At 33.8% G+C, this 15,269-nt stretch overlaps 1 protein-coding gene and 1 long non-coding RNA gene across 3 annotated transcripts; one reads left to right on the top strand and one right to left on the bottom strand.

The window, feature by feature from the left end:
- Positions 1–455: 455 nt before the first annotated feature.
- LOC130743256 (uncharacterized) lies at positions 456–1,295 on the bottom strand. The gene is made up of 3 exons (XR_009021402.1): positions 1,127–1,295; positions 612–766; positions 456–511 (listed from the first exon to the last, which is right to left on the bottom strand). It is a non-coding gene; the product is annotated as an uncharacterized LOC130743256 (long non-coding RNA).
- A 4,046-nt stretch (positions 1,296–5,341) lies between these two features.
- LOC130745618 (beta-amyrin synthase-like) lies at positions 5,342–14,995 on the top strand. 2 transcript variants are annotated; one of them, XM_057597969.1, is made up of 16 exons: positions 5,345–5,798; positions 8,435–8,620; positions 9,392–9,481; positions 9,701–9,898; positions 9,987–10,071; positions 10,187–10,353; positions 10,460–10,651; positions 10,828–10,941; positions 11,049–11,168; positions 11,407–11,529; positions 12,655–12,753; positions 12,905–12,961; positions 13,411–13,779; positions 14,201–14,281; positions 14,390–14,473; positions 14,602–14,995. In XM_057597969.1, exons 1-16 carry the CDS (start codon positions 5,598–5,600, stop codon positions 14,722–14,724), a joined length of 2,289 nt encoding a protein of 762 aa, XP_057453952.1. In that variant the 5' UTR covers positions 5,345–5,597; the 3' UTR covers positions 14,725–14,995. The 2 variants fall into 2 exon arrangements, 1 of the variants encoding a protein (XP_057453952.1); XR_009021828.1 differs by lacking the exon at positions 14,602–14,995 and having other exon boundaries at positions 5,342–5,798; positions 13,411–13,778; positions 14,199–14,281.
- The last annotated feature ends 274 nt before the right edge of the window (positions 14,996–15,269 follow it).

Below are 15,269 nucleotides of genomic sequence, written 5' to 3'. Positions count from 1 at the left end.
GAGACATCCTTAAACAATCAGACTTCAGAGAGAATGGAAGGAGTGAGGAGTTTGTATTTGGGTGCTTCAGTGAGAAGCTTGTCATAGCTGGCTTGATCCTTTGTCTTTCCCTTGCTCAGATGGAAAAGCTAAGGTTTGCTTACAGGAAAGGGAAGTTAAAACGGCCATTTTAATGTCTCTTTTAACAACTTGGTCAAATTTTTTCTCACTTCATTTTAACCCATAATATCAATAATTATGACATCTTCAACATACTAAAAGATTTTAAAACCCAAAATTGGTGTTTTCAATTAAATCAATTGTTGTTCAACAGGTTATCAAAAGTTAGACTATAATCAACTGATAAGCTTTCAAAACACAAGTATTGAAGGTAGGTAATCGCCATAATCAAGGAGACTGGCTCGTCATCAAGCTTAATATAATAACCAAATATGAACCAAAGCCTAAAAAATCCTACCTTCTTTGATTTCTCCTTCTCAATAGCATCTCTGCACTTATCCTTGTCAGATCCCTGGACAGAAATTAAAGGTGTAAAGACATATTTATAGGCATCAGTTCAGTAATATAATATAAACTAAAAGTTAGAATGGTGAAAGGGAGAAAATTCTTACCAATTTAGCAAAGATCTCATCATTGTCTTTCTTGTGGAAAGTGGCTGCATTGATTCAAACTCCTTTGCATCCACCTTTCTCACTTCAGTCTTGAGTGCTTGCAGGGCTTTTCTTTTCTCTTCCAGCACCTTCTCATATTCTTCCAGTGTCATCTCCTATCACAGTTTAGATTGCATTTAGAGAAGGACAAATAGAAGCCAATAGAATATAAATTCAACATGTAACACTTAATTCAGAAACTATATGAGCAAAAATAATACATGCAGATCAAGTCTCTAATACTTTTAAAAGGTAAACCAACACTGGATGAAAACACCATTTCATAATCAAGAAAACAATGCTGAGCAAGAGTTTCTTTCTAGTAAAGAATCCCATGCAATTCGTAAGATGAACTTGAATGATTTATCATTCAATCACAAGACACAACTCTCATGTTAGTCTCTGGATAATGAAATGCATAAAATTCAGAAGAAGCAAAATCAAGATTAATTGGAGAAATTTTGAAGATTATTAACCTTATCCTCAGGATCCTTTTCTTCACTTTCATTAACAGGGCTTTCCTTGTTTCCATCTGCTGCCTCTTTTTCCTCGGCTGCAGGCTTCTCATCACCCAAATTCTTTGATGTTACCCTCGTCCGGTCCCACTATGGCGCGTTCAAATGTTCTCCGTGGCGTCCATCTTCACCTTCTCGTTGGACGGCTGTGAAGGTGTTAGAGACCATGGATGAGAAGGAGGTGGAAAACGGAAGATATGAAAGGGAAAACGGGCTATGCTATTAAAAGTGCGGCAAGAATGAAAACGGTTAAACGGACGACTTGAGAAGGTGGAAATATGAAAATGGAAGGAAAACCAAAACGTCAAGTAGATCAAGATTGCTGGTCGATTTCAAAGGTCTAGATTTGATCCTTAACTTATAACGTATTGTCAATCAACGGTTGAGATTGAATCTAGATGAAATAAAAGACATTTTGACTAAAATAACCATGACCAAACTTCATAGTCTTTGAAATTATTTATTGATTGACAGATTTACCCCCAAGGCTGCAAAAACTCTCCCTTTATATAGTTTATAGATAGATAGATAATATAACATTGGTTAACCGGGCAGTTTTTATGGATGGGCAAAATGTATTGCCTACATGTGTTTGAAGGCACAAAGTGGATACTCACTAAAAGGAAGCTTGAGAGATAACTTTAAATAAACAATGTGTTAATGAATAAATTAATATCAATTTTCAGTTGCACATTTCCTTGAAGATCCCACGAGCTTGCTTTCCACCAATTCATTTTCAGTTACACATTGCCTTGAAGACCACACAAGTTTGCTTTCCACCTATTCATGTTGAATTTTTTTCAGTTACACATTGCCTTGAAGAAAGACCTATTCACCTAACAGTTTTTCCCTGCAAACAAATTAAACCAATGACTTTTCATTTTTCATGTGATTTAGTAATTATCCTTCATGATGTAAACCCGAACTTATAAAAAATAAATGTGAGACTATAGATACAGGGGATTCATTACTGCATAAAGCATCAACAACTCACCACTCATGATATCAATAACAGCCACAGAGAATAGACTCAGAACAAACCATTTTCTAACAATTTCTATAACTGACATATTTTGTAACTGATTATACAGAAACTAAATAAAATTGCCAAAGTCCAAAAGTTATCCAGTCACCTACATTAAATAAATAAATAAATATAAACTTAATTATAAAACCATGCATTTAATTATTGTGTATCTCTATATAAAGAAATTACTCACACACTCAAGTTATAGATATCTTAGACTTCATCAGCCTTAAACAAGTATGTCATTTTTTATTACATTAGCTAATTTTAAATCTTTTTTTTGTTTTACTCATTTCTTCTTTCTTTGTGTCAGGAGAAAGATCATTAACGGCAACAAAGAACTTACATTCCTCAGTGATCTATCCTCCAATATAATATTGGAAAATAGAAGTACGAGTTTCATGGATATAGGACACTCTGAATATATATAGGGAAAAAATTAATTATCACTGATATGGTTCTAAATCTAATTGACAAGAAGGTTTCAATTTTTATTGTCTTTTTACATTTTATTATCACTAAACTTAATTCTCTTGAATTTCTCTATAGGACAATCATTGCAAGGCTCAGGGCTGGAAAAAAATTGTGCTTGATGTGGATTCATCAGGTAAATAACTATTCTATAGTCTATCTTATGCTTTTCTATATGAATATCTCATAGAACAAAAATCAATCTATATACTATAAAAAGAGAACTTCCATTTCTACACAAGGTTCTTCAAATTTTACTAACACTAACAATAAAATCAGAAACCAAAAACATATATATGTCAAGCTAAAACACTCACAGTTACTCCCTCCTTGCTCGATATCACCACAGAATGAGCCCAGATAGTATACTTCCTGTGAAAAAACATAGTATTGTAGTGTTAATATTGTTTATTATTATTGATTTAGAATAATATCTAGTGTTAATGTAAAACTGTTTAACATTAATAGCGCATATTCATTAAACTCAACTAATAATCCATGGAAAAAAGTCTTGACGTCTAACTCATTTTTTTCTTCTAACTTACGAAATGTGATGTATCAATGCAAGTAATTTTATAAAAATAACAATCCATCAAAGTTAAAGAAAGTCTTGATATCTAAAGTTCAAAAAAAAAAGTCTTGATATCTGATCTAGCTCATTTTTTCTTCTAACTGACGGTAGATATATACAAATTTGATGTATCAGTGCAAGTAATCTTATCTCTATCGAAAAAAAGTCTTGACATCTTTTTTTTTTTTGGCTTAATTTCAGTTTGGGCCCCTGATGTTTCAGAAATGTGCGATTTGCGTCCCCCGTGTTTAAAACGTGCGGTCAAGCGCTCCGACGTTTCTAAAATGTGCGATCGAAGCCCTTCCGTCCATATCCGTTTGGTTCCGTCTGTTGACCAAACGGAGTTGCGTCCACATGTAATAAAACGAGCGAATTTACCCCCTCATCTTTCATCTTTGTACAATTTGTCTCCCTAATGTTTAAAACGAGTGAATTTACTCCCTCATGTTTCAATAAAATTTAAAATAAAACAATTTAATTAAAAAACTAAATAATATCAGAATATAACTAAATATAAAATATAAAAAATCCAAATCAGTTCATCTTTTTCACCTGTAATTTCACTCTCTTCACCATAGCCATAACCACCAAGGTCTACCATATACAACAAACCCCAAACCACCACCTCTTCCTTCTGAACTCACTATCTTCTTCTTCTCCTTTAGATCTGAACCTGCTATTCTCCATTACAAAACCCACATCTACAAAATCGACATCAATTTTTTATGTTCAAATCCCTAAATCCCAACTCTCACAACTTCAGTGAGGACATCATCTTCCTGGATTTCTAGTTTCTTGCATTATTTATGTGTTTTTTTTGTGCTGGATCTGTTTTTTCATGAAAAATGGAGAGAAATGTGTGTGTTTGAAAATTGTTATTACTATTAATTCTTGATAAAGCTGTTATTTTGTTAACGAACATGAATTGAAGATTCAATTTTTTTTCTTGAATTGTTGTTGATTTGAATCTGTTTCAGGTTGTGTTACTTTGGTAATGAATGATTTGTTTTCATTCAAGATTAATGATATGTTTTTTTTTTCTGAAACAAATTAATGATTTTTTTTGTTACAATCTGTTAAAGATTTATTTTTTGGAATTCTGTTTTTAAACATTAGGGAGGAAAATTGCACAAAGATGAAAGATCAGAGAGTAAATTCGCTCGTTTTATTACACGTGGACGCAGCTCCGTTTGGTCAACAGAAGGAACCAAACGGATATGGACGGAAGGGCTTCGATCGCACGTTTTAGAAACGTCAGGGAGCTTGACCGCACGTTTTAAACACGGGGGACACAAATCGCACATTTCTGAAACATTAAGGACCCAAACTGGAATTAAGCCTTTTTTTTTGTTACAAAAGTCTTGACATCACCTAACTGTATAGGTTTTTTCTTTTTTTCTTTCTAACAGAAAAGTTCCGTATGAACACACTTTAAAAATCTTAACTTTTTTTATTGTTAAAAACTCTAGTTTTCATACATAGAGCACATCAATCGTTTAAACACCAATCAAACACCCCATTTTTCTTTCCATTTCTCACATTTTATTACATTATATATAAGATATATTATGTTTTCTTTATTCTCTTTTTTCTCTCCTTTTCTGATAAGGATGACAATAAATAATAAATAGGGTCTGGTAGCTGGGCTACGCACCCATATATACTCGCGTTTAAAAAAAAAATCAGTAATGATATATACACACCTTATTTTTAAAACACTTCATTTCCACATTTTTTTGTTTCTATCTCTCTCCTCTTACCATCTATCACATCTCATACTTTCTCTCTCTTACTTTTCCTTTTCTTCCTATCTCTCTCATCATTCCACATCTTCCACCTCAAAAGAGAGGTGTATAAGTAACATTACTCAAAAAAAAATTGTACTCATTCTTATACCTACATTGATAGCTACTTAAGTGTTCGTTTTCATACCCTCTGAGCACATATGCACGTGAAAAACGTGCATGGGGAACAGTTGACCAGCAACATTAAGCCAAAGGGTTATCATTAGTGAACCATCAATAATAAATACACCATGTTAAATACCACATTTTTTTGTTTTATCGTATCACATAATATATCATGTTCATTACAATTTGCATTCTTAGATTTTTGTTTTAATGATATGTCATTTTTTTTACTGGATGTGTCGAAAGATACTGTCTTGGGTTCGTGCCCATACAAAAATTTCTCTTATTTCTTTCTCTCTCTGGGTGTCTAGCAATTGAGTGTTTTCACCAAACAATTATCCTAGGAAACACTCTCTCACCTCATCTCACGTTGTCTAAGGCTCACTAGTATTTATTATTTAAGCTCGTTTGGGCAAATGATGAGTTGACACACACAGAGTTAAGAAGAAGATCATGTGGAAGCTGAAGGTAGCAGATGGTGGCAAGAATCCTTACATATTCAGCATCAACAACTTCGTGGGAAGGCAGACATGGGAGTATGATCCTGATGCAGGTACTCCTGAGGAACGAGCTCAGGTTGAAGAAGCTCGTCAGGATTTCTATAACAACCGCTACAAGGTCAAGACTTGTGGCGACCGACTTTGGCGGTTTCAGGTATCTTGAGCTTGCACCATAGTGCTTAAGGAAATAGAAAATTTTCATGCAGTCATGCTGTGTATATATAAAAGTTTAAATTATTCAAAAATAGATTAAAGGTGTAGTGTGCGTATCATTATGTAAACTTTATTATTTACACAGTCATATAATTGGATTAGGCCACATAAGAAAATATTTTTTATTTTAATTAAAATTTTGAAGTAAAAGTTATTATGTACAAAACCATTTTACACTACATATCTATTATACACCAGATCGTTACGAGTTAGCTAGCCACACCTACCAACATACTGCATAAGGGATCATCTCCCAAAGCGTCAGATCAGATTTGGCCTGTTGAACGAGTGATTCTAGCATTAAATTTTGAAACTATTGATGGCAGCACCATGACATCCCTTCTCTGTACAAAATGCCAACCCATATTTTCAAGTCATCTCAAAACTCACCATCAGATGACCCGTAGTTTCAGGGATAATACTACAAATGCTACACCGGCCTTCGGTCTCTATAACCAGTTCGCGCGTCATCAAATTCATCTTCACCGCAACCTAGCTTGTTCAATGTTGTCTGCTAAAAGAACAAGATCACCTTTGGTGGGATAATTTTGCAAACTTGCTTGGGGATGGTCAAAGCTTCCTAACTCAATAGGATTTCGCTTCATCAATTTGCAGATTTCGTTAACCGGGAATACTCCCCCGGCACTTATGCTAGGTAAATAAGAGTTAATTGCCATAAGAAACCTCCCATGTTCATCTTAGACCATTGCAGACTCCCACCTTATTGGCAGTAACATTCTTATTAACAACTAGAGCATACATACGTGGGAAGGACATGTGCAGAGGCAGCAGGCCTACCCAAGGATCCATCCATAAACAGACAAAATTTCCAAAACAAAATCCTCATAGGCTCATACCTTGTTCCTCCATCTAAGGAAGCCAAGACCAAGGCCTCCTAATTGAGCATCCTTGCATATTTGCTCCCAGACGATCCAAAATACCTTTCGTTTCCCTTAAATGCTTCCCCATCATTAGCTTTTCAAAATGTCCAACCATATATACCCACCGGGGCTTTAAATAATATCATGTAATACATTGAAAAATGGCCTTGAGAAACACCACTCTCCCACTTAGGGATACAAATTTTTCAAACGCGTGAAACGAATTCAAGAATAGAAGTAAATCCCCACATAAATCCAGTTGAAAACATGTAATCGTAGCTATTTTTCCATCAAAACCTGTTCCAAATTACAACTTAAAATCATTAAAACATAACATCATTACATCAAAAAATCAATTGTAAATCCGTTGTAATGATTTGATGGATCAAAGCTAACATGAGAATTAAATTTGACGAATTGATCCAACGAAGGTGACCAGCCGAAGAGAGAATACGCCAAGCATATTCCAACTACCACGATTGACGACCCAATACCATGCTCTTAGGTCACCTTAAACACTCTATAAAGCAGCCACAAAAATCACTGCATTCCTCTAATTTATGTGTGAAATGATCCAATCATATCAAATGTGTTATTTTTAATAAAACTTATAAAATTAAATAGATGAAAAAAAATACGATAAAAAAGTGGCAATCAATATTATTGTCTTAAATTTTTAAAACAACAAATAAATTAGAATAAGTTTTTAAAACGATTTCAGATAAATTGCTACAAGTATATTATTATCATGAAATTTTTTCCAATAGAAAGTACCTATGTATTAATTTGATGAGAACACCCTAAAATATCAATTGTAATGATTTTATGCTGTAATTTTTGGAACAGGTTTTAATAGAAAAATAACTACGATTACATATTTTCAACTGGATTTATTATGTGTAGATTTACTTTTAGTCTTGTGAGCCGTGAAAAATAGTTGGCCTTGTTTCACGCGTTTGAAAAAAAGACTCCTCTTATGAGGAGACTAATTTGATACATGAGAAGTTTTCTCTGAATAGTGGTGCCTCGTTCTAGGAGTCTAACGTGACAGCAGAACTTCTCACTTTAGGAGTCTTTAGTCGACATAATGATGATGCAATTATTGAGTACAGAAACTCTTACTTCTAGGCGCCTTTGTCATAAAGAAAACGTCACATATGAGGAGTTTTTTGCAAAGGGTAACCACCAAGACATCCTACATGGCCAAATTGGTAAATATTTATCAAAATACAATATTTTTTTTACAATATTTAAAAAAAAAATCTTAGCATCCAAAAAATGTATAAATATATAATTATTATTATTTAAATCATATTTTTAGTAAAACAAATGAGTTAAACATTATTATTATATTGCTATTATGATTCAAGTTATTAATTATTACATCAGGGTAACTACGGGGATGAGTTTGAGATGGGTCTTTGCACCCCTAAGTCATCCTCTATTTGGCAAATGTTAATCAAAGTCATGGGTTTTTCTTCTATATATATTTTTTATACGCAAATGTTAGTCGTTAATAATGTTAGTAAATTAGTCATTTATCAGGGTTCGAACCCTGGTTCTTCCTTCTTATCTCTCTCAACTCTTATGTTTCCTAACTCTTACCATATGATATCACTCTTACCATATGATATCATTTTTTTTCTCATCTAAAAATATAACTTTTATTCTATTTTTGCTTCCCTGTTTTGTGTAGGTTATGAGGGAAAATAACTTCAAACAAACAATACCGAGTGTGAAGATAGAGGATGGAGAGAAGGTAACATACGATAAAGTGACAACAACTGTGAGAAGGGCCGCACATCACCTAGCAGGATTACAGACCAGTGATGGCCATTGGCCTGCTCAAATTGCTGGTCCTCTGCTTTTCACGCCTCCCTTGGTGAGTGCAACTACTCAATATAATATTTTCTATTATTATTATTATTATTATTATTATTATTATTATAAAACATTCACTACAAGAAAAAAAATCTTATTTCTAACCGTCAGAAGCGGTCGGTAATCAGGAAAAAAATTCAATAATCAATATATATTAGAAAAGAAAAACTTCTATAAGACTGATTTTGTGAGGTAACAGCTCCTGGTTCAATCTCATAAGAAAAAATTCACGTGTCAATTTGTTAGATAGCAAATTTCACATGTCAATTTGTTAGAGAGTTTCTCTTCTATTGTGTTCTTTTGTTATTTTATTTTGAATTACCGATAGGTAAAATCATTAGTAACTTAACGATAACTAAACCGGCAGACGGGCCAGGTTGTCGACAAGATGTTTTTTTTTAATTTTTTTAGAAAACATGTTATGATGGTCCGACCATAAATAACAGCGAGATTTTGTGACGATTTTTAAAAAGTCGTAAAAAGTCATTGGTAATAACTTATTTTCTTGTTGTGATTACGATAAGATAAAAGAAACATATCAGAACTAAATAATCTTATGGAGCCATGGCCTTGCAAACCGCAGCCACGGCGCACACCATGGCAGGACGTGCTCCTCTTGTATTCTTTTGTTAAACTCAACGGCAAACTACTTTAGATTTTCAATTCACAATTTAATATGTTTAGATTTTCAAGGACTATTAAAAAACACATATAAACCATATATATGAGTTTCTACTAATCAGTTTTCTACTTGCTCCTCAAAACATTGCAGATCTTTTGTATGTACATAACAGGTCATCTTGATTCTGTATTCCCAGAAGTGTACCGCAAAGAGATTCTTCGTTACACATACGTTCATCAGGTATACTTATTCAATTTCAACAAGCAATTAACTTTTTATTTATCTAGCTTTCCCAGTGGTTTTTTTTCCATACACAAACTAACTCGGATGGAATTGTTATCCAAGTTCTTTTATTAATTAATTAACTTGCCCCTTTTTCTTAGCCATGAAATTTAAAATTCGCTCATGCCAACAATGAACAACTAATTAATATTGATCATGTTGTGCTTTGATTTGAAGAATGAAGATGGAGGGTGGGGACTACACATAGAGGGTCATAGCACCATGTTTTGTACTGTACTCAACTACATATGCATGCGAATACTTGGAGAAGGACCTGATGGAGGTCAAGACAATGCTTGTGCAAGAGCAAGAAAATGGATTCATGATCATGGGGGCGCGACACACATAGCTTCTTGGGGGAAGACATGGCTTTCGGTATCTTTCATATTTATATATACTAATATATACCCAAACTAAAAGGCATGTAGTATGTTACTTATTTGAATGAATCCTGCATCTGTAGATACTTGGTATATTTGATTGGAGCGGAACCAATCCAATGCCTCCAGAATTTTGGATCCTTCCTTCATTTCTTCCTATGCATCCAGGTTGAAGTGATTAACATTAATGTTGTCACTCTTTTTGGAACAATGTATATCTGAATTATTGAATTGAGAGTTTATTCTACATTTCTACTCATATTTTCAACTTAATTGATTGCAGCTAAAATGTGGTGTTATTGCCGATTGGTGTACATGCCTATGTCTTACTTGTATGGGAAGAGATTTGTGGGTCCAATAACACCACTCATCTTACAGTTGAGAGAAGAACTCTTTACTCAACCTTATGAAAAAGTTAATTGGAAGAAGGCACGTCATCAATGTGCAAAGGTATGACACATAGTCTCCAACTAATCACAATGTGTAATATATACATATATCCTCTATATGATCATGGGAGGGATAGTTAAATAATGGTCTATTTTATGTATCACAGGAAGATCTTTACTATCCCAATCCTTTGATACAAGATCTGATATGGGATAGTTTATACTTATTCACTGAGCCATTCTTGACTCGTTGGCCTTTCAACAAGCTGATCAGAGAAAGAGCCCTTCAAGTAACAATGAAACATATCCATTATGAAGATCATAATAGTCGATACATTACCATTGGGTGCGTGGAAAAGGTAGGTACCATAACAATAAAGCATATCTTGTATTTATAGAATGCATGAATCAAACTCTTTTTTCATGATAAAATTCTGAAATTTAAAAGCTACTCATAGAAATTTATATACAAAATTAATTCTAGCTTTAAAACAATTGTGAAGGATTTTCAAAGATACATGTATATATCTCTCAGGTTTTATGCATGCTTGCTTGTTGGGTGGAAGATCCGAACGGAATTGCTTTCAAGAGACATCTTGCCAGGGTCCCGGATTACTTGTGGCTTGCAGAAGATGGAATGTGCATGCAGGTGTGTATATTACATCATCATATTTGAATAAAAATTAACTACATATAATCATTATTATTTTTTGACAATGTTAATATAACCAATGTGATATTAATTAATTAATGCAGAGTTTTGGTAGCCAAGAATGGGATGCTGGTTTCGCTGTTCAAGCTCTGCTTTCTACTAACCTAATTGACGAACTCGGTCCCGCACTTGCAAAAGGACATGATTTTATCAAGAATTCTCAGGTCTGCTTAATTTTATGTGACATTATCATATAACTCTGCTTCCTTCATTTACCAAATTATGCAATTCATTAAAAAGATATTTCGGTTCCCTATGGCTTTTCTATGCAGTGGCTTAATCAGCAAAATGAAAATTAACTGATTACTTTCAAGCTGACATTATACTTAGCATTGTTTTGACTATTGAGCGATGTGTGCTAGCTTTACCTTGCAGCATTAAATGGGTAATCTTATTCCACAGGTTAAGGACAACCCTTCAGGAGATTTTAAGAGTATGCATCGCCATATTTCCAAAGGAGCATGGACCTTTTCTGATCAAGACCATGGATGGCAAGTTTCTGATTGCACTGCAGAAGGTTTTAAGGTAGCTAACTACATAGGTTGATAATTTAAGTGTGACATCTTGAGTTTCACATTGGTTAAGAACGAATAAGGTGAAAACAATAATAAAAAATGAATGACTTATTGATTTGGTGCTTACATAGCATTTTTTTAATTGTTCACCGGTGGAGGGATAGGGTTTAGGGGGCTTTTCTGTTGGTTGCTTGGGCACCATTCTGATGTTTTGTTATTACTTTCTCTAATTCTTTTTTTGTGCTGTGCTGTTCCTCTTCTCTATTGTTGCTCTGCCTTTCTTTAGCGTGGGCTGCTTCGTTTCTTCTGTTTTTGTGCTTTTGCCTGTTTGGCTTGGCCTTTGTTTCTTTCTTTTTTACGAGAGGGGTGTTCTCATGCTTCCTTTGTTTTTAATAAAGCTTATTTCCTTTGCAAAAAGAAAATGAGTCTTATAAACTCAATGTCTTAATATTTTTGGTGAAGATATAATGTCTGATTTTCTTTGTGGTCTTTTTTGTTGACCTTATTGGTGGAGGTTCTCCTTCTTTAGGCTTCTTATTGGGCTAAAACTTTGATATGACAAAGCCAATCATGTTAAAAGTACCTAAGTGGATTAAAAGGTTTCACTTGAGATATACTCACACTTGAGAGCAAGATGTTTGGAAATCAAGTGTTTTCTTTCTGTCTTCTTTATTGGCTCATTCTTTCGTATATAATCTTGTGCATGGTTGTGTCTCGTTGATGAACAACGACGCAAGTGTTGATAGCTTCTGCTGAGGGGAAAGTATGGTAATGTGAAGGTGACTCAAATTTGAGGGGGAATTGTTAGTAATTCCAGTGTGATGTCTGAAAGTTCAATTATGTTTTAATTCGCATGTAATTTCCTGTCTTGGGCAGTAGCTTGCGGATCTAGCACCCCTTGTGCTAGTTTTGAATACTATTTGATATAAAAGAAACTATGATGTATGGAGTCTCACATTAATTAAAAATGTTGAGGTAAATGTAATATAAGAAATGAGACTCATAAAACCAATGTCTTAAGGTATTTGACATAATTTTATTGGACACACAAAGAATGAGACATCAAATAAGTACAAATGATCTTCATCTGAAAAATATATGTTAACCTAGCTGAAATTCTTGTGTTCAATTTCAGTGTTGTCTACTTTTGTCAATGTTGCCTCCAGAGATTGTAGGGGAAAAGATAGAGCCTGAAAGGTTATTCGATACTGTCAATCTCCTATTGTCACTTCAGGCAAGTACTATATATTAAATTTATTGTCATCTGCTTCTAATTATTTAATAAGTTAATCAGTAATCCTTCTCCTTGCTTAAAGGAATTTGATCATTTGATGTTTGATTTTACAGTGTTATATGATTAAATTTTCTATTTTTCATCATTATAGAGTAAAAAGGGTGGTTTTGCAGTATGGGAGCCAGCAGGAGCTCAGGAGTGGCTGGAAGTAAGTATTCAATTAGTGAATAACTAAACATAAACCCATGACATGCAAAGATTAAATTAGTATAGGCAAAAAGCAGGGATTTATTCTCCTTAGTTTGTACATGTATATATAATTTAACTGATTTGTGCAATTTTTATTAGACTTTTCATTGTGTTTTAATAATTAAATGGGTTTTTGTTTTTTAAATTATATTTTAGGGTTTATGGTTTCATTTGAGATAGTCAAATTATTGTTGAGTTAGCAAAAATAATGGTGTATGGTAAAATAGAGATAGATTGCAACGTCTGATTTCGCGTCTCATCTTTAATGTACTATAAATAAATATAATAGATGTCATGTGTACCTATGTATTTATTAATTGATAAAAGTTGTTATGTAGTTAACAAACTAAGTAATTAGTTTTGTTGTAACCAAAAAAATAACTAATTAGTTTTGTCATTATTTTTCAGCTACTCAATCCTATAGAATTTTTTGAGGACATTGTAATTGAGCATGAATTGGTTGAGTGCACTGGATCAGCAATTGGAGCCTTAGTTTTGTTCAAGAATCATTATCCAGAGCATAGAAAGAAAGAGATCGAGGATTGCATTGCTAATGCAGTTCGTTACTTTGAAGATATACAAACAGCAGATGGTTCTTGGTATGGAAATGCAGGAATTTGCTTCATTTATGGTACTTGGTTTGCACTTGGTGGTCTAGAAGCAGCTGGCAAAACTTATGCCAATTGTGCTGCCATTCGCAAAGGTGTTAAATTTCTACTCACGACACAATCAAAGGATGGTGGGTGGGGAGAGAGTTATCTATCATGCCCAAAAAAGGTTTGTAATTGAATATAGGCTTAATGGTCAAATTGGTCCCTGTGTTTGTAGTGAATTTTGATTTTAGTCCCTCCACGGAAAAAACTAGCCGATATCTCCCTGCAGTTGCAAGCATTTTGGTTCTAGTTCTCACCGGAGGGTGGAGCTCCGGCAAGAGTGCTGAATGGCAGGCCAGAGCTGAATTTTTAGAATTATATATTCAAGCATTCAGTTTGGCTGGTCTAGCTTTACCATAAAAGCTAGTTCATGATGGGGACTGCTCTACCCTATAAGATCTTATTTAGTTATATCTCTAGTTAATATGAGAGACCTTAATGATTATTATTATATACCTATTAGTTTCTAATGCTTCTTCAACTTGTACATAAATTAATGCTAATGATATAGTGATGATCATATCTTACTAATGAAAATAATGCAGATATATGTACCTCTTGAAGGAAACCGATCAAATGTTGTACAGACAGCATGGGCTCTTATGGGTTTGATTCATGCTGGCCAGGTTTGTGTGTGATTTTGGGTACACTTAACGTAAATTAAAATAAAAATGCTTACTACTATGTAATTGCCCATGAATCTTAAGTGTTCTTTTTTCTAATTCATTGCACAGGCGGAGAGAGACCCTACTCCACTTCACCGTGCTGCAAAATTGCTCATCAATTCTCAGCTTGAAGATGGTGATTGGCCCCAACAGGTTCATCTCAATCCATGGCTCTTATTTATGCCTAATCATGTTACTAATTGTATTTTGTAACTAACTTGATTAATGATGGTTTGGATGGAGTTTCTATTGCTAATTGTTGTTTGCCTTACTAATAACAGGATATTACTGGAGTATACGTGAAAAATTGCACGCTGCATTACCCAATGTACAGAAATAATTTTACAACGATGGCCCTAGCTGAATATCGTCGACGGGTTCCATTACCATCCATTGCAGTTTAACTTGTAAAGATAGCTGTGTGCACAAAAAGGCACAGCCACATCAATAGATCATGCAAATAAAATAATCAAACAAGTTCTGCAGTTGACCTTGTACAATTGTACTCTTATTACTATAGTATGTATTTAGTGTCGGTTTGTTGCCTGTTAAATTTTTTATTAAGTTGTTTTTATTTCCATAACACACTTTTTTATCTTATTGTTTTGCTTGAGGTATAAAATTGTGTTGTTCCTGCTCTACTACTTCTTTTAATAAAAGCGAGAAGTTTCTACATCTTTCCTTAACATTTCTTTCTGTTATTCATTACATTACAAGTTTACCCCCAAGAGGGAGAGCAAGTGCGAATGACCCAACCCTCAAGAATGAATTGATGACCTATTTATTTTAACTTTTAGAAGATATAGTGATCTCAATATGTTTTAACTCATTAGCCTATAAATTTATGGACATACAAATAGATTTGTCAATCTACTCAAATATTTTATTATAAAATAAGTCTTTAAATAAGCTATCAGACCAAACCATGCACGAGTTTAAAAAGATCAGG

The sequence above is a fragment of the Lotus japonicus genome, chromosome 3 (genome assembly GCF_012489685.1).
Source record: "Lotus japonicus ecotype B-129 chromosome 3, LjGifu_v1.2".
In the NCBI taxonomy this organism is placed as follows: domain Eukaryota; kingdom Viridiplantae; phylum Streptophyta; class Magnoliopsida; order Fabales; family Fabaceae; genus Lotus; species Lotus japonicus.
The sequence above is the reverse complement of the archived record's forward strand: the minus strand, read 5'-3'. Positions and strand labels throughout refer to the sequence as shown.